General features: G+C 41.3%; 1 protein-coding gene across 2 annotated transcripts; it reads right to left on the bottom strand.

Moving 5' to 3' along the window:
• Positions 1–2,166: 2,166 nt before the first annotated feature.
• On the bottom strand, positions 2,167–19,731 carry LOC5566495 (probable 2-oxoglutarate dehydrogenase E1 component DHKTD1 homolog, mitochondrial). 2 transcript variants are annotated; one of them, XM_001650834.2, is made up of 6 exons: positions 19,527–19,731; positions 19,340–19,451; positions 18,390–19,070; positions 3,042–4,289; positions 2,383–2,984; positions 2,167–2,321 (listed from the first exon to the last, which is right to left on the bottom strand). In XM_001650834.2, exons 2-6 carry the CDS (start codon positions 19,419–19,421, stop codon positions 2,220–2,222), a joined length of 2,715 nt encoding a protein of 904 aa, XP_001650884.2. In that variant the 5' UTR covers positions 19,422–19,451; positions 19,527–19,731; the 3' UTR covers positions 2,167–2,219. The 2 variants fall into 2 exon arrangements, with proteins under 2 accessions (XP_001650884.2, XP_021696253.1); XM_021840561.1 differs by having other exon boundaries at positions 2,209–2,321; positions 19,340–19,465.
• Between the last annotated feature and the right edge of the window lie 355 nt (positions 19,732–20,086).

Genomic DNA, 20,086 nt, shown 5'->3' with positions numbered 1-20,086 from the left:
AGTATTAGAAAACAAATTGCTGTATTAGACTCATTTTTTTTTCCTTGTCTCAAGATCATTCTCGGCAACCGGGAAAACCGAGACTTGTCACTTTCTACAAGGTTTAAAAATGTAACAAGGACTAATAAAATGTTCCTTTGATTACTATAATATCCTGTTCTCTTCGTCTGAAGCAGTCAGGACTAGGGTTCACTTATAGATCTTTACCCCATAACGCACCACGAAAAGGTGATCTACCCGCGTTATGGGTCCGCCGAAACGATTGGTTCGACGAGGAATGTAGGAAGATTCTGGAGGAGAAGAATGCAGCGCGGACGGTCATGCTGCAGCAAGGGACCCGACAGAACGTGGAACGTTATAGATGGAAACGGCAACAGCAGACCTTCCTCTTTCGGGAGAAAAAACGTCGCCTGGAGGAGACGGAGTGCGATGAAATGGAACAGCTGTGCCGGTCTCAAGAAACAACGGCTTCGTGCCGTGAGCCGAGATGTGAATGGATATGGATGGAAGCATTTTGACGGACGAGCGTGAGGTGATCGAAAGGTGGAAGCAGCACTTCGACGAACACCTGAATGGCGCTTAGAGCACAGGCAATGGTACTGCGGGCGATGGAAACTAACCAGCTCCCACTTTGAGGGAGGTTAAGGATGCCATTCACCAGCTCAAGAACAATAATGCTGCTGGTAAGAATAGTATCGGAGCTGAACTCATAAAGATGGGCCCGGAGAGGCTGGCCATTTGTCTGCACCGGCTGATAGGCACAATCTGGGAAACAGAACAGCTACCGGAGGAGTGGAAGGAAGGGCTAATATGCCCCATCTACAAGAAAGGCGACAAGTTAGATTGTAAGAACTTTCGAGCGATCACCATTCTAAATGCGGCCTACAAAGTATTATCCCAGATCATCTTCTGCCGTCTGTCACCTGTAGTAAACGAGTTCGTATGAACTTATCAAGCCGGCTTCATTGACGGCCGATCGACAACGGACCAGATCTTTACTATACGGCAAATCCTCCAAAAATGTCGTGAATACCATGTCCCAACGCATCACGTTTTCATCGATTACAAGGCGGCATACGATAGTATCGACCGCGTAGAGCTATAAAAAATCATGGACGAGAACAGCTTTCCCGGGAAGCTCACGAGACTGATAATAGCAACGATGGAAGGTGTGCAAAATTGTGTGAAGGATTCAGGCGAACACTCCAGTTCGTTTGAATTCCACCGTGGACTACAAGGTGATGGACTTTCGTTCCTGTTCAATATTGCGCTAGTTATGCGTTATGCGGAAAGCCGGACTTACCAGCCTTGGTACGATTTTCACGAGATCCAGTCAATTTGTTTGCTTCGCGGATGATACGGACATTTTCGACCAAACAATTGTAAAGGTGGCAAACCTGTACACCCGCCTGAAACGCGAGACAGCAAAAGTTGGACTGGTTGTGAATGCGGCCAAGACATGGTACATGCTAACTGGTGGCTCCGAGCGCGACTGGGCTCGCCTAAGTAGTAGTGTTACGATAGACGGGGATACGTTCGAGATTGTCGACGAGTTCGTCTACTTTGGATCCTTGCTGACGGCTGACAATAACGTTAGCCGAGAAATACGGAGGCGCATCATCAGTGAAAATCGGGATTACTAAGCTGTGGTCAAAAAAGATTCACACCTGCACCAAATGTACCATGTACGCTCATAAGGCCCGTAGTCCTCTAGGGGCGATGCTCGAGGAGGACTTGCAAGCACTTAGGACGATATTTGCAGTGTGCAGGAAAACGGTGTGTGGCGGCGAAGGATGAACCACGGGCTCGCCCAACTCTACGGAAAACCCAGTATCCAGAAGGTAGCCAAAGCTGGTAGGATACGATGGGCAGGGCTTGTTGCAAGAATGCCGAACAGCAACCCTGCAAAGATGGTGTTCGTGTCGGATCCGGTTGGTACAAGAAAGCGTGGAGCACAGCGAGCTAGGTGGGCGGATCAAGTGCAATTTGGAGAGCATGGGGCAGAACCGAGGATGGAAAGATGCGGCCACAAACCGAGTGTTGTGACGTGAATTTGTTGATTCAATGTTATCTGTTTGGATGTTAACTAGATACATAAAAATAGGACATTAGAACAGGTGCAGGGGTTCACGATGGCACAATCTCGCAAAAGAAAACAAATCGATACAAAATTTTAGCACTCAGTTTACATTTATTTACAAATCTCCGTTTATAGTTGTTCACTGAAATGCAGATTTGATCACCTCTTCCGCTTCCTTGGCATGCCATGAGCTGACTCCTACAGCAATGGTTGATCCTTCGTAACGTCCTCGGTACGCAATCTAGACGAAAGTAACAAATTTAAAACCCCAATCTCGCAAAAGCTAATGCATCTCTACTTACCCTCTTTCCGCACATGTTCTCAAACCGAGGTTGCACGAAACTCCATGCACCCATATTGCGATGTTCCTCTTGACTCCACACGACTTCCCTCAAGTTGCTATACTTGGCCAGTTCCTCCTGAATGCGCTGCGTTGGGAAGGGACACAGCGACTCTAGACGCACGATGGCAACTTCGCCGTTCTTGCTCGCCAATCGCTCATTGTTCAGATTGTAGTAGTGCTTACCACTGCACAGAATAACCCGTTTGATCTTCTTCGGATCGCTAACCGTGGCGTCCCCGATTACCGTTTGGAAGAACGTTCCGGGAGCGAGTTCTGCATGCGTTGAAACGCATTCCGACAGACGGAGCAGGGTTTTCGGTGCCACCACGACCAACGGTTTCCGGTAGTTGCGAATCTGTTGCCGACGCAAGGCGTGGAAATACTGAGCCGGTGTGGACGGGTTGATCACCTCGAAGTTAACGTCGTCGCCGTCCGGGGTGGACTCCTTCGAGTCGGTCATCTGGAGGAATCGTTCGATTCTGCACGAGCTATGCTCGGAAGCGGCTCCATCGAAACCGTGTGGGAGCAACATTACCAAACCGTTGCATACCATCCATTTAGCTGCGGGGGATGTTAGAGATTAGAAGAGTATGTATTGGAACAAGGAAAGATACTTACTTTCACCGGTGGTCAGGAACGTGTCGATTATGATCTGCGCCCCGTTGAAAAAGTCTCCGAATTGAGCCTCCCAGATGACCAGGTTGTTTGGATTGTCGATAGCCATGCCATATTCAAATCCAAGGACCGCCTCTTCCGACAGGATACTATTCGCTAGCTCCAGTTTGCCACCGGCTCCACCTTCTAGATCATTTAACGGAATATAGATTTCGTTGGTGTTCTGATCAATGAACATCGCATGTCGCTGCGAGAAGGTGCCTCGGCCAATATCTTCTCCGCTGATTCGCACCTGGTAGCCTTGATACATGAGACTACCGATGGCCATGGCTTCCGCGGTGGCCCAATCAATACGATTGCCTTCGGCGATCTTTCGTAATCTGGCTTCCACGTGGTGCTTTCGCAGATGAGGATGAAGTGCGAAATCCTCCGGACACCTGACACTGGTCTGCGCGATCAGGTTCAATAGGCTGTAGTCTACTCCAGTGTCCCAAGTGGTGATCTCGTTTCCTGCCTGTTGGATGCCGCTCCACTGGCGTTCAAAATAACTCTTCTCAGGTTGATAGCTGTTAACGCTTTGGAGCTCAGAATTGAGGAATTCGTGGTGGCTTTTGACAACGGTATCGATGTCGCTTTGAGTGAGGTCCCCGGATTCCAGGAGCTTCTTAGCGTACAGATCAGGGACCGAGCTTCGGTTGTGGATCACGTTGTAGAGCAGTGGGCTGGTGAAGGTGGGATCGTCCAGCTCGTTGTGACCCCAGCGTCGGAAACAGTTCAGATCGATGAAGACGTCTTTGCCGAATTTCTGCTGATAGGCAAAGGCCAGTTTGGTGATCTTTGTCAGCGCTTCGGGGTCATCGCCGTTGACGTGGAACACCGGAGCCATGATGCTCTTGGCCAGGTCAGAGGCATAACGAGTGCCTCGACCTCGCTCACCGGGGGTTGTGAATCCAACCTGATTGTTGACGATCATGTGGATGGAGCCTCCAACGTCGAAATGAGGCACGTCGGCCATCATCAGGCATTCCTGGTTGATGCCCTGACCGACGAAAGCGGCGTCACCATGTAGCTGGATGTTGACGACCTTTGAGGAATTCGATGGGTTCAGCTGATAAGGTCCGTCCTGCAGGGATAGCTGCTTAGCACGAGTCTTACCCATGGAAACGGGGTTCACTGCTTCTAGGTGGGATGGGTTGTTCAGCATGTTGAGATGAATGGTTTTACCGTTGATGTTTATGTCCGTTGAGGTGTCTGACGAATAAAAAGATTGTTGATTATCACATTTTGTGTGGGGCAGTATTATTTTTTGATTAAAATAGGAATGTTTTTGTATTTGATTGTGTGCAACAATCCCTACAGGATTCCGATTATAAATGTTTGTAAAAATTACTCCATACATTATTAAAATAATATATTATATTTCAAAACATTCTCTGAAAAAAATTGAAACAAACTTTGAAAAAAGAAAAAAAAAAAAAACTGAGTAATTAGTAATTAGGAAATTTTGTAGAAGTTACCTTTGAAGGGATTTATGAAGATATGATATTAAAAAACAGGAGTAATAATATAAAAATTCTTAGGTAAATTTATAAGGTATCCCTGGAGAAATAGGGGGGGGAGGAGTCCTCTGTGCCCGGATACTTTTTGATTTTTGGTAATATTTCAAAATCTAAATTAGTTTTACAGTTTATTTTTGTACAGCCTAATAAATTAACAATATTTTAAGTAAATAATAACTCAATTCATTTTTATAGTGAATAGGGTCCTAAAGCCCTGCCTCAATTTTATTACCAAACGCTTAAGTTTAGGGCAGAAACACATGTTTACTCAATTTTTAAATGATTTTCATTGGTTTAAGTACAAAAAAAATTTTTTTTATGATTTTTGAGATTTTGTCACACCCCTTGGTTTAAACTCGAATTTTGGGTGTATTTTGTTTTCCGTGTCCCTTCCGAAATGTCAGATAGGACCAACCCCAGAGTTAAAACTATATGCCCTGTGGCATTTTTGTCGAAAAAGTGAATGTCAAACAAGATCACAAGTGTCAAGGTTGATATTTGGAACCATTTTTAAAATTGAAGTTAAAAAATGATATAGCCGTTATTTGAGCGGGAAAACTTGCTAAAGTAGTTGCAAGAACATGCTCTTTCGTATTATTGAATAAAAACGAGAATTCATTAAACATTTTAGGACCCAATTACATTATGTATCAAAAATCGTACGCACTGAAATGTGTCCTCTATGCTCGGACACTATGATCTGCACCATCAAAGTTTATACCAAATCCACAACGGCCAAGGGGTGCTTCGTATGACAGCATATGCCTTGTGGATTCAATCTTGGCACGATGAGCGACAGCGTATGAAGCATATTAGCGAGATCATACGTCAGTTCTAAAAACTTCTTCGTCAGCGCCATACATCGCCATTTATGAAAAAAGCGATTTATGGGTTAGATCCTAGTTATTAGGATTAAAATTTTCACTGTCCGGCCATAGAGGACTTGCAATGGTTTCACACAAAGGTTGCTTTTCTTTGAAATCCTACATTTTATAATATATTTTGCATAGTGATTGATGCAATTACTGAAGGCAACGTACTGAGACAATTTAGCTTAAATATGGTCCTCAAGCACTGTCCCAATTTTAGTGCCAAACGCATAAGTTTAGGCTAAAAACACATGTCTACTCAATTTTTTAATGTTTTCCGTTGGTTTAAGTCCAAAAAACATGTTTTCATGTTTCTTAAGATTTTGTCACATCCCTTGGCTTAAACTCAAGTTTTAGGTATATTTTGTTTTCCGTGTCCCTTCCGAAATGTCAGATAGGAACAACCCCAGTGTTAAAACTAAAAGCCCTGTGGTGTTTTTGTCGACTAAGCGAACGTCAAACATGATCAAAAGTGTCAAGGTTCATTTATGGACCCAATTTTTAAATTATAGTTTAAACATGATATAGCCATTATTTGAGCGGGAAAAATCGCTAAAGTAGTTGAAGTAACATGCTCTTTCGTGTTATTAAATAAAAACAAGATTTCATTAAACATTTTAGGACCCAATTATAAGAAACAATTATGGCTACACCTGTATGAAACAATCACACGACGCGACGCGAGACAGGACACAACACTTATGGTTCTTACAAACGTTAAAAGGACATATAAATTACCTTGCTTTAACGACCGGTTTCGGGCTTGATGCTGCCCATCATCAGGACGATGTCCAACTGATTGTAGAAGGAAAACGCACATATATAGCTTCATACTTGACTAAGTACACGTCGAATGTAGGGGGGTAAAATCATTTGATTTTTCGTCTGGTCAGGTAAAATAAGGGTGATGTTATTGGGGCTTCATCTTCGTTCATCAATGATTGCTCAGCAGTAGCGATGTACATTGATTCCCAAGCGTTTAAATGCGAAGTCTTCCTCACAGGTTTCAAGAGCTTCGCATTATCCCAGTCTACGGAATGATTGAGTTCCACCGTATGTACTGCAACGCTTGACTCATTTGTTCTGCCGTTTTCAGCCGCATTCTTGTGTTCTCTCAAACGCGTTTTGAATTTTCGGCGAGTTTGGCCGATGTATACCGTAGGACAGCTTTTGCACGCAATTTGGTAGATCCCCGACAAATCTTCCTTCAAGCAACAAAGACGGTCTTTAAGAGTGTTGGTACTCTTGTACACTGTCTGGAAGCCATGTTGCTTAAGGGTGTTCTTAATCCCATTGGTCGCCTTCGGGTAGAATGGTAAACTAATCCTTCGGATATCCTCTCTCTCTGCTTCAAAAGTAGTCGCGGCTCGCCTGTGTTTCTTCCTCTCATGCTTGCGTAGGATTTTATTCACAAACACCTTGTCATAACCATTCAACTCAGCAGATTCATGAATTCTATTCTTCTCTTCTTCAAACTCTTTCTTTTCCATTGGGATGTTGTACAGTCGGTGAACCATCGAATGGAAGGCTGCTTGTTTTTGGGATCCATGGTGATTGGAATCCGACGTGATGTAGCGGTCTGTTGATACCGGTTTGCGATAAATGCCAAACTTCACCTTATTGTCCTCTTTTCTGGATATCAACAAGTCGAGGAACGGGAGCTTACCATCCACCTCCTTTTCAACAGTGAATTTTATCGAATCGTGACGAGAATTGAGTAGATCGAGTGTTTGGGATAAGTACCGTTCTTTTACTACAGCAAAAATGTCATCAACATAACGACGCCAAACCCGAGGAAAGAGCTTTTCTTTTTCTAGTTCTAATTCAAGATCGCTCATAAAAACTTCAGCTAACAGGGGGGAAAGTTTACTGCCCATGCTGAGCCCGTAGGTCTGTTTGTAGAACTTACCCCTAAAAGTGAAGTAGTTTTGCTTCATGCATACTTGTGCTATCGTGAGGTAAGCTTCGATGTGATTCAGCGGTACTCGGTGACGTTCCAAATGCCTACGTAAGCTTTCCAGCGCCTCATCAACAGGTACGTTTGGAAATAACGAAACAACATCGAATGAAACTAAAACTTCACCTCGTCGCATTTCCAAACTATTCAGCTTTTTGGCAGCATGGTTGGTAAATGAAATAAAGAAGTACCCCGTTACCCATGGAAAAAGCGTTAAAAACTCCGTCGAATTCGCCGAAAAGCTGAATAGTTTGGAAATGCGACGAGGTGAAGTTTTAGTTTCATTGTATATGTGCGTTTTCCTTCTACCATCAGTTGGACATCGTCCTGATGATGGGCAGCATCAAGCCCGAAACCGGTCGTTAAAGAAAGGTAATTTATATGTCCTTTTAACGTTTGTAAGAACCATAAGTGTTGTGTCCTGTCTCGCGTCGCGTCGTGTGATTGTGATATAGTTCTTACGTTGCACAAAACCCAAAATAATACCTGTATGAAATTTTCTCGTTTCACATTTTTTCAACAAATCGAATCAGGGTGAAACTATTGACAGCTACTGTTTGTTTATGGGGCCTTCCTTAGCCGAGTGGGTAGAGTCCGTGGCTACAAAGCGAAGTCTTGCTAAAGGTGTTTGGGTTCGATTCCCGGTCGGTCCAGGATCTTTCCGTAATGGAAATTTCCTTGACTTCCCTGGGCATAGAGTATGATCGTATCTGCCACACGATATACGAATGCGAAAATGGCAACATTGGCAAAGAAAGCTATCAGTTAATAACTGCGGAAGTGCTCATAAGAACACTAAGCTGAGAAGCAGGCTCTGTCCCAGTAGGGACGTAAGATGTTTGTTTACGTTTGGACATGGTAACGTCATAGTTTGTATACACTGCAAAAATATGTTTTAGTATAATCCTAGAATACCAACATCTTAACTTCATTATTCGATTTTGGATAATTCAAACTATCCGGCCATAGAGGACTCCCCCTACATGCAGATTTTTTAGGATAGTTGTAAAAATACTTGGATGAATTCATGGAGTCCTTTTTGGAAAAAAATGTTTCCATAATCTCCAGACAACGCCTAGATATGATTCGTGAAGGATTTGTTAAAAAATATTTGAAGAACCAACTGAATTCTTCGCAGGAATACAGTCGACTCTCCACATCTCGATGTTCTACATCTCGATATCTCTCCCTATGTCGATGATTTCATAAGTCCCTTCAGTCTGCATACATTTTCACTCTCCATATCTCGATATCCTCCTTATCTCGATATCTCCATATCTCGATGTGTTTCTGTTGATTTTCCGTTCTCAATCTTCTCTCCGTATGTCGATATGACCAATATCGAAGGTTACTAGACCAAAGTTTTGGGATTCAAAACAAATTAGGAGCGCAAAATGACGTCTGTTTGTGTATTACTTTCTTGGCAACGGAGTGTTTTTCAATCTAGTATTCATCCAAAATTTGTTCTTCGTCTCGATCTCTCCCTATCTCGATGGTCCCTTCGATATCGAGATGTGGAGAGGCGACTGTATTAGAATAAATTATCCCAGGAATCTTTGGAAAGCGTATTGAGATTATTCCAACTATTAAAACCTTTCATTTGAGATAATTTAATTGCAAAAGTGAAAATCCGCATCATGTGTAGGCAGTTTTATTTGAGATAAGCTTGTTTTTCGAGAATTAATATATTAATTATTATCAAGGAACAAAGATTCTAAAGATGTATGGTTTCACAAAGGCGTTAAATAGTTAATGCTTAAGTTTATGTAACATTTAAAATTCCTATAATTTGCATATAGGCTTAGTACCAGGGTTTTTTTTTCAGAACTGTATTCCTCAAACACGGTGGTTATATTTCCAAAAACTGTGAATATTTTCATGCTTATTCGGTCGGTGTTCAGACAGAGCAGAGTGGATGATATTTTGGGCTTGTAAAGATAGTTCAATTGATTAGAATAGCTTCTGGTGCACATCGAACTACCCCAATTTTTTCACTAGTGGTAGAGTCTGGATGTCTACCGTTTGAGCTCATGGCTAAGTATAATGATCAGTAGCAAAATAGCATGCGTATTAATAGAAAAATCTGATGATGATTCTAATCACATTTGAAGGAGAACCCAAGTTGCGTTCCAAAACCTAAAAAATGAAGAAATACCCAAACAATATATAAGAGCGTGGGAGTCTATCCATGGTGCGATGAGCACAGCAGCACGAGAGGTGATAGGTACTGCTCAGAGACGACCCAGAAACGGTTAGTTTGATGAGGAGTGCCAGAATGTTACCAGAAGCCGGATGTTAGTGTCTGGTACCCGGCAGAATAGAGAGCGGTACAAGGAAGCTAGAGCAGCCAAGAAACGAATTCACCGCAGAAAGAAAAGGCAGTATGCAGGAGACATCTTTACTAAGGCTCAAAACAGCATGGAATAGAATGATATGCGGAGATTTTACGAAACTGTCAATGGCGTACGGAGAAAAACTGCGCCGTCTCCCGTCATGTGCAATGATCGTGAAGGTAACTTGCTGACAGACAAAATCTTGGTGGCTACCAGGTGGAAAGAACACTCCGAGCAATTGTTAAATGGAGGGAACACGTCTGAGAACAGATTAATCATCAGCAACGATGGACAAGCTGTGGAGCCCCCGACTCTAGATGAGCTTGGTAAGACTGCTGGAAAAGACGAGCTCCCGGCCGAACTTTTCAAGCACGGTAGTGAGCAGCTGTATGAAATAATGCACCATACTCTGTTAAGGATATGGGAGGAAGAAGAATTGCCTGCTAGCTGGCTGGAGAGTCTCATCTGCCCTCTGTATAAGAAGGGACACAGATTGGAGTGCGCCAATTACCGAGGAATAACGCTCCTCAATTCGGCGTACAAAATAATGTCGCGTACTCTGTTCAACAGATTGAGACCGCTGGAGGAGTCCTTCGTCGGCGATCAACTTTGTGAGGGCCGATCAACGACGGATCTAATGTTTACCTTGCGACAAATCCTTGATAAGTTCCGGGAATACAACTTGCAGGCTCACCATCTGTTAATTGATTTCAAGGCGGCGTACGATTCAGTAAAGAGAAATGAGTTATGGCAGATAATGGTAGAACACAGTTTTCCGGCGAAACTGATTAGACTGATTCGTGCAACGTTGGATGGATCGAAATCAAGTGCGCGGGTTGCGGATGAGACTTCAACCTCCTTCGTAACCTTAGATCAGGCCTGCCCAACGTACGGCCCGCGGGCCACATCCGGCCCGCTACCTCGTTTTGTGCGGCCCGCGGAGAGTTCGAAGACTCTTCTCATATTTGGCACTTTAGTTATTCTACTAACTCGTAGTTAGAACATACCAAGACTAACCGTTTCAATTTACAATTTATTTTCAAGCTAATATTTTAGCTAGGTAATTGTTTATATTGTTTATTTTTTAAAAAGTTTTAAATACCAGGTTCTATGAATGATTTGACTTTTAAATTTTAGAGTCTGGTCATTTAGCAACTACAAGATTCAAGCACTGTCGATTGCAGTTTTTATAGATGTCAAAATTGTTCTACGTATGAATATGACTTGAGATAATGATTTGAGGTTCATTATGAGAAAAAACGCAAACATCAGATTATTATTATTGGGATTACAACAAAAATGTTTCTACCGTGCCTTCTTTCAACATTCAATGAATGAAACCTGAACATAACTCATTGTCAAAAGTCCAATTTTTCAAACAAAATTTCACTTAATCAAAGGCTCAAATTTTCACAGAACTTTGGAAGTAAATTTTACCAACACCTGGGCATGATTCAATACGCAATTTTCTAAAATCCTGGGAAAGGTTACCATATAACATTATGTAAGATTTTGAGAGAATCCTAAGCGAACAAAAAAATAGACTTTTTAGCTGTTTTTTTTTAATCCTGGAAAGCATTTACAAAGTTCGCAAAGAAATCCTAGACACGATTCTTGTAAAATCCTGAAAATTCCAACCAATATTTTCGTAAAAGCTTGTTTAGGGTTTTAAAACATTCTGGGCCATTCTGTCAATACGTAGTCGAGTTCTGGCAGAATTCGGAGTATGATTTTATAAAATCTTGGGCATTATTCTCACAGAGTTTTAAATTTCTGGAGAAGATTCTTCAAAATGTGCTGGAATATATATTTTCATAATTTTGAAAGAGACTTTCAAAATATTTAGCTATCTAGTAGGACGCTTCATCTGTTTTTGCGATTTCTCCAAATGCAAATTGCTTCATTCCCTGATTTTTGTCATATTTCTTGAACTTCGTGAATTGGCTTTTGCCACACTTTTAAGATTTATTTTTGAGATCCTCACTCTAGACTTTTTTTTGCTAAAACTGCGTCTACTTTATGGGAACATGACGAGTGATAAATAATTTCTGAACTAAAGATAAAAATACATCGAAGCCAAACTTCGAATTTTCAACAGCACAAATAAAGGGAACTAAACAACCATTTGAGCTGAAAATTTGGTCGAATGGTCATCCGCTGGTGATGACCAGTCGATCAAATTTTCAGCGCGAACGATTATCTAGTTCTCTAGATTTGTGCTTTTGAAAATTAGAGGTTTGGTTTTGTCAGACGTCATGCATATATTTGAGCATCCAAAAATTTGGCCCTTCATACAAATTTTTTTCTGCGATTTGGCCCGCGGTTCAAAAAGGTTGGGCAGGCCTGCCTTTGATGGATTGAAGCAAGGAGATGCGCTTTCGAACCTTTCATGCAACATTGCTCTCGAAAGAGCTATTAGAAGAGCGGGCGTGAAAAGAAGCGGTACCATCGTCACCCGGTCGCATATGCTCCTGGGTTTTGCGAACGATATCGATATAATCGGAATTGATCGTCGAGCCGTAGAAGAGGCATCCGTGCCTTTCAAGAGGGAGACAGCAAGGATTGGACTTACCGTCAACACCAGCAAAACATAGTACATGATCGCCGGTAGACAGCGTGGTTCCAATCGTGATGTTGGTAGTGAAGTGTTGCTGGGTTGTGAACGATTTGAAGTAGTGGAAGAATTTATTTACCTTGGTACACTAGTGACGTGCGATAATGATGTTACCCCCGAGGTGAAAAGGCGTCTTGCAGCTGTGAATAGGGCTTTTTAAGGGCTCCGTAACCAGCTTAAGTCCCGTAGCCTGCAGACAAAAAACAAAATTCGCGCTATATAGGACACTAATCCTTCCGGTTGCTCTATACGGCCATGAATCCTGGACGTTAAAAGAGGTCGACCGGAAAGCGTTTGTAGTTTTTGAGCGTAAAGTGCTGCGAACAATACTCGGCGGTAAACAAGAAAATGGCATCTGGCGGCGTCGCATGAATCATGAGTTGTACCGAGTATATAAAGAAGTGGATATTAAGTGGCTCATAAAACACGGCAGGCTGCGTTGGGCTGGTCACGTGTTACGAATGCCGGAAAAACGACAAGCAAAAATAACATTCAGTAGAGAACCCGGACGAGGCCGTCGGCTTCGTGGTAGGCCACGCACACGTTGGCTTTTTGCAGTTGAAGAGGACTTAAGGGCACTTAAAGTTCAGGGCGACTGGAAGCGATTGGCTCAGGACCGAGTCCAGTGGAGAAGAATTATCCATTCGGCTTAGATTCATTGGATTGATTGGTCAGAAAAAGTGTACTAGGACTTATTACTTTCAGAGAGGTGATAGAAGAAAAATAACAAGGATATGATCATTTGTATACGGACGGATTCCTCGCCGAAGGAAAAGTGGGGTACGGAGTTGTAGGACCAGATACGAGATAATAGTTCAAAGCGGTGTACCTTATGCAATAAAAAAGTAACTATTCATCATGTACTTGCTGCGTGTCAACGATACGAAGCTGAAAGGTAAGAATTAGGAATAAATAACAATTTAATGCAGTCCTAATGCAGACGACAAAGTAATAAGATTTGTGAAAAAGGATTGTTCAATAGTGTATCAATTAAATTGTAAAATAACTTAATTTTCAATAAAAAAAAATCTTTTTCGTTAAGAGACAAATGTCCCTTCTGGATAAAGTCTCTTTAAACAAAAACTAAATGAATTTAACAGAACAATCCCTAAAAGATTCCGAATGTAAGAATAACTTAAAACATTGTTTTTGGAATCCTTGAAAAATCTCTATTGAAATATCTTTAGCAAACTTAAAAAAAAGGTTGGTGGTGAAAACCGTGTAGGAAAGTTTTATGGAAGTAACTTTTGACGATATTTAAAATAACAGGAGGAAATAACCTTAGAACCTAGAAGTTCATGGCGGAATTCCAGCAGTTTTTAATTATCTCTAAAGGAACTTTTACAGCAATCTAAAGAAAATTTCCTGAACTATTCTGTGGGAACTTCCAGAATGGAATACTGGCAGAATTTCTGGAGATATTTTCTTAAAGGAATCTTCGATGTAGTATATGGAGAAACTTTCAGACCTAGAGGTGTTCTTTCAGGCATCTTGAGCAGAAAAAATGTGAAGTGTTCCATAAACCTTTCAAGTGCACTGCTATCAGTTTTGGTCAATTTTACAAGCAGTGATATTTTTCAAATGCATTTGAAAGGTCAAAAAAGAAATGTTAGAGGGGTCCTATGAAGAATTAGTGCAAGAGGTCATAATAAAATTCTTCAAAATATCCTTGAGCATTATCGGAGAAACTCACGGAGTAATCACTAGAATATTTATTTATTTATTAAAAAAATGTTGAAGGAGTTTCCTTGCATAAATTGCTGCTTTGTATGCATAATAATTGGTGTTAGTCGAAGAAGAACCTTTGATGACATTACAGAAGAAATTTTCAAACGTTTTTTTTTAAATAATTTGATGCCCTCTGTAGGCTAGTACTAGAGTCCGCGACTGAAAAGTAAAGCCCTGGTGTCTGTGTTCGATAAATCCAGGATCTCTTGGTAATGGAAATTTCCAGGGATTGAATCCTGAGAAAATTGAGAGAATGGCTCATGTATCGCTCTCTGTAACTATCATAATATGCAGCATATTATGAGAGACTGTTTATCGTAGACTGCTACAACTTTGATCAGATCAGGAGGATAGCAGTGCATGATAAAACCCCTCTAAACAAGCTTCAAACCTGGGGGACACTATTGCTATCGGAATTTCGGGGAATGTTTATCTTGCCAGTGAAGTAGAATACCTACCCCCAACGGTAAACAAGCGAGAAAATTTAATTTTATCTTCGCTCTCTTTTTGGGTCTTTCGTTCGCTGCTTCTGTTTGTCTTGTTACAACTTGCGATACATTGCCGATCGTGGACCGCAACAGATGGGATGTTTTTCTTCGCTTGCTTTGATCGTGCTTCAAAATCAAATGAGAGCGAATTCTGCAATGCCTGGAAATTTCCTTGACTTCTCTGGGCATAGACTATCATCGTAGGGAAAGTGGTGGTAAAATGAACAGGGGTGGTAAAATGAACACCGTGCATTTAAAAAAAAAAAATCAATTAATTTTTATCACGCACGGATGATCTAGAGCAGTGCTTCCCAAACTTTTTCAACTTTCGCCCCCTTGAGGCCAATATTCATCTGGAATCTCCCCCCTGATGGTGATTCAAATGTTTTAATTATTTTAATTAGCGCCGACAAAAATTGACTTCGAATCGCATATTCATAGAGTCATAATACAATAACTATTATGTACATTCAAAAATATTTTTTTAAATATCGATAACTAACAATTACATGGAATGATTTACTACACAGTAATTAATAATAGCAATTTTAACAATATTTTGGGTGCATTACAAGCTACTGAATAACTTTTCGTATCAGTATCAGGCGCCAACTTGTGACGTAGTTGGAGGCTAAACTCTCCAAAATTGAACCAAATGCAATGGTTTCCGTACAAACGCACTTCTTTTCACTTAAATATGTCATATTTGGGTGAACTGCATTGATTTTGTTGCGTTTTTAGATGGTCTCGTCTCCCCAAACACGTCACCAGTTGGCGCGTATATATAATATGATTCCTTAATTGTAATTTCATACTTACTTATGTGCTATTTCTGAAATTACTGCAATAATTTTCAGAAATTGCGAAAGTTTCTGGGACCGTTTTTTTTATTCAATCCAAAAACACTAAAAAAATACATGAAAATCCAGAATGCTTTTCAACTTATTTTTCACTGCCATATATTAAAAGAATATTTGTTGACACCAACAAAAACTTAATTTATTTCGGGAGTTCTGAAGGTTCAAATCCGACGCATCTATGATATTTCTTCAAATCTATTTTTAAAGTCTTCTTAGTCTGTGGCATCAAGCGATTTATCGTTGTAACCGATTTTTGTTTGCTATTTTTTCTAAATGAGTGCAACCGAATTTTCAAAATGGGTACGGTAGATTTTTTTTTCGTAAAAAGCTGGATGCCAATGAAAAAATATTAGTTTACTAACCTCAAAATTCCCGTACAAAAGGCTCCAAAATTCCCATACAAAAATTTTTAAATACCTACCATTCTTAAAACTCACATGGTGTTAAAAACCCTGTATGCATAACACACACATTTTGTGTTTGACAATCATCAACCATGATTAGAGATATAACGATCTAAAGTAAAATATTCCTGGAATTAGTTAAGTTTGGAATTGATTAAGGAGATGTATCTCCTCCAAAGGTTATGAGTAATTATTTGCAAATGCTTTTTCACCCCCTTTGTGGATTTCGCCCCCCAAATTCTGTTTTACAAATTTTCGCCCCTTGAGCCTGAAAATCGCCCCCAGGGGGGCGAATTTGCCCACTTTGGGAATCACTGATCTAGAGCATAAATCGGTGTGTTCGGGTCGATGCGGAGGTCAATTGAAGTGAAAATATCAACGAAAACTAAGATTTTCAAAAACCTCCTCGAATGCTCTGAGTTAATAACTGTGGAAGTGTTTGATATTTTCATGGAGAAATTCTTGGAGTTCTTCCTGGAAAATCTATTGAAACTCTTCTGACGAAACTTCTCAAGGAATACTCGCAGGATTTTCTTTTCATATATATTCTCTGAAGAAATTCAAGGGATCCAAGAAATCATTAAGAACGCAAGGTAACACGGGTCTACCCCGTTTGGTATACAGTCGTTTGGCATAAAATCGTTTGGCTTAATAGTCGTTTGGCATAACAGTTGTTTGGCATAATAGTCGTTTGACATAATTTTAAAAAGGAAGATACTGCAATGGTACAGTAATATGCGGAACCATAAGATGCGTCATAAAATAGCATGTTCCTTTTTTCCAAATGACATGGAATAACTCAGGCGTTGGATACATTTTTGTTAAAAATGCGCTATAATATCCCGGCATTATGCCAGACGAGGAAGTCCCAGATAACACATATCTCGCATAACATGTGATCTCGCCCTAAAAGCCATTGGTAACCGAATGTGTAGCTCCTTGTTTCTAAGCAAATGAATGGCCCAGGATGTAAACTATCACCACTTGAAGATAGAGGAGGATCTTCTCTTCATAGTACCATTGTTGAATAATGCGTAAATCTATTCGTTTGCTCGGTAACATCAAGCTACACACTCGATTACCAATGGCTTTTAGGGCGAGATCACAGGTTATACGAGATATGTTTGTTTTTACCCATACATTGATTTGTTAAACATGTATATTGGAACCGAATAATATGTATGACAATAGAACAAGTGCGAGGCCTTATATATTTTTTTCGTAGAAATTAATTTACTTTCATAAGATCATTTATTTGAGCTGCCATAACAAAATCATTGATTCACTTGTGTTTACTACTTTACACAGCATAACATTTTTTTTTCCAAAAGCATAGAATATAAAATATAATAAATTCCACTACAACATAATCCTTTTTGATATGGTATTACAATTTGGTAATCTTTGTTGCGAACATTTGTTAGTTTTTTAAGCATAGTGTCATGATCGGTAAATGAAGCATGAGCGGTGTATGGCGTTCTTACGGTAAACTGGGTGAATTCATGGTGCAATCTCAAGTGGAACTCCTGAGAAATTTCTGGACAAATAACACTACAGAGCAAGTTTTTGTCCCAACTCCCAAAATGCCGCCATTTACTCTTTGGGTCTCTTGATCCATTGCCGTTCTCAAAAATGTTATCTAGTGTTTGCTGTTTGATGTAGAAAAGTATTGCATTCTTCTTCTTTCTGGCATAACGTCCCCACTGGGACAGAGCCTGCTTCTCAGCTTAGTGTTCTTATGAGCACTTCCACAGTTATTAACTGAGAGCTTACTGTGCCAATGACCATTTTTGCATGCGTATATCGTGTGGCAGGTACGAAGATACTCTATGCCCTGGGAAGTCGAGAAAATTTCCAACCCGAAAAGATCCTCGACCGGTGGGATTCGAACCCACGACCCTCAGCTTGGTCTTGCTGAATAGCTGCGCGTTTACCGCTACGGCTATCTGGGCCATATGAAATAAATGACGCATCTGACATATGAAATAAATGACGTATTTTGTATGGAAGCCGATAACATGTTAGAAAAAAAATTATGAAAGTGTATTATTTTCATCGAACAATGTCTCATTCAAAATCCCATTTGCATGCAAATTACAAAAAAAATAATAAATCATAGTTTAATATTCAAATTACCATCAATTGAAACAGTATTTTGTACTATTTTGAAGACCTGTAGGCCAAAACTGTAATTTGCTGAAACATTTGCTGAAACATTGATAGTGGAATCTTTGTAGATATTCCAGGATGAAACTAACAGTTAAATGCTTAAAGGAAGTCTAAGAGGTATTCATGGAAGAATCTCTTAAGTAATTCTGGACGGAATCCGTACAAATCCTCGAGGAGTGCATGAAGAAAGTCTTTAAGAAATCCCTTGATGAATTTCTGTAAAACTCGCTGTAGAAATTCCTAAAAGAATGCCCAAACATACAACATCTGCGGCTTGGTACTATCATACGGCGTTCACGTGACGCAAAATGAGATTTCAGTGGCGTACTGTACCAGATCTATTAAAAGGATACATGACAAAGCTACTTACTGAAATGATTGGCGATATCGCACATGGCCTTCGCGTCCGCTGGAAATTCTGGCAGTCCTTTGAACTTCCGGAATATCTTCACTGGCCTGGTCTGAAACAGCGTCGTCAGCACGTTGAGCTTTCCACGGTGTGGCATTCCAACGACGATGTTACTCAGGTCAGCTTCCGCGGCGCACAGGAACAATTGCCGGTAGAAGGCCATAATACTTTCCGCTCCTTCGCCTCCGTATCGCTTGACGGTGGGGAACTTGGTTGCGAGGAAGTTGTCGAAGGCTTGAGATTTTAGAAGTAGTTCGGCGATTTCCTTCTTGTCTGAAGTAGCTAAGGTAGAGTGAAACAGTTGTTCGTAGTTCTCCGTCAGCCATTCCCTCTCGTGTTCGTTCTCGATGTATGCCAGCTCAATACTGCTAGTTCCGCAGTAGATTTGTTGAAGGAGTTGTTCCAGCTGTTCAACGGTCAAGGCGGAGGTTGTATCGGAGTTAACGACACCGAGCAGGTCAACGCTATCGTATCGGGATAGTCCATAGCGTGAGTATTCGAGTAGATGGCTTTCGGTCTTCGCCGGCTCCTGGAAGGGAACGGGGTTGATCGAGGCTACCCGATGGGCATGATTTCTGTAAGATTCCACCCAGCGATAGGCTTTGCTGTTTTGCGCTCGAGCATCGATGATGCGTTTGTCCACTAAAAAGAGAAAAATCTCTCAGATAACCGCTATCTGCGCTGAGGCAATTTGATTCCAATAACAATAAGTGAGCTGTAGTAGCGATAAGGAGTAATCTGCAAAAATCGCGATTCCATTATAGCAAGGTACTTGAGTAGGAGCATATTTTAAACATCGTGGCGTGAGATAACACATTAACGTAGATACAGAACAAATAAGATTTTGGCAAACACCTGATTCCAGAGCTCTGCAGATCGTCCAAATGCTTCACAATAGCAAATCTACTTACGCTGGAATTCCTTCGATGGTTTCGGAATAAATCCGAACACACCCTTGGTGCTGTGATACTGCCTGCTGATAACTCGATACATTCTACGCTGCTTAGTAGAACTCTATAAGATCTGAAACAAGGATACTTCTCCATCAATTAACTTAAACTACTCGTCCACGTAGCAAAATCTTCATCGTCCACTTACCGAAGAAGCACGGGAGAGCCTCCAGTCGTCAAGGGTGTACTACGTACAGTCGCAGGAGATAAAATACTAGGCGGTGGTGGTTGTTGTTTTTGCGATTCAGTACCACCGAGGAACCAAGTCAAGTCAGGCTACCTGCCTCTGCTGCGACTTAACTTGCTTCGAAACGGGACGAGAGTTCAAACGAAACTGAGAGTGCCTCCTGGTGTGCCGTCTTCTCCGTGTGGTGACGCGCACACATAATCGCCCGGTATTCATTATCGCGCATTCTATTTTGAACCGGACTGGTGGGATGGAGGCGTGAGCTGAGCGAAGTACTTTGGCAAACGAGCAAAACAGGCCCGTCCATATATTATACCAATGCGCGACATGCTGGCCGAGAGCGAGGGCTGAGAGTGTATGCGCGCTACGCGTAGGACTAAATGATGGAAGCATGCTCAATGTAGGATGGTGTGCGATGGGGGCTTGTTCGGGTAGAGGTCGAAGCCGACTCAATTAACAGAAGAAAGAAGAATTGCATTGAATATGCAGAGACTAAAGCTGATGTGAATTGGTCGTAATAA

Source organism: Aedes aegypti, chromosome 1 (genome assembly GCF_002204515.2).
Source record: "Aedes aegypti strain LVP_AGWG chromosome 1, AaegL5.0 Primary Assembly, whole genome shotgun sequence".
In the NCBI taxonomy this organism is placed as follows: domain Eukaryota; kingdom Metazoa; phylum Arthropoda; class Insecta; order Diptera; family Culicidae; genus Aedes; species Aedes aegypti.
Note: the sequence above shows the minus strand (reverse complement) of the source record. Positions and strands in the feature narration are given on the sequence as shown.

Bases quoted from the DNA above. Each gene is read 5' to 3' on its own strand.
- LOC5566495 (XM_001650834.2), bottom strand. From the start codon at position 19,421: ATGTATCGAGTTATCAGCAGGCAGTATCACAGCACCAAGGGTGTGTTC. The intron at 19,071-19,339 runs GTAAGTAGATTT...TTCTCTTTTTAG, and splicing joins ACCATCGAAGGAATTCCAGC to TGGACAAACGCATCATCGAT. The intron at 4,290-18,389 runs GTAAGTAGCTTT...TTTATTCGTCAG, and splicing joins CGATATCGCCAATCATTTCA to ACACCTCAACGGACATAAAC.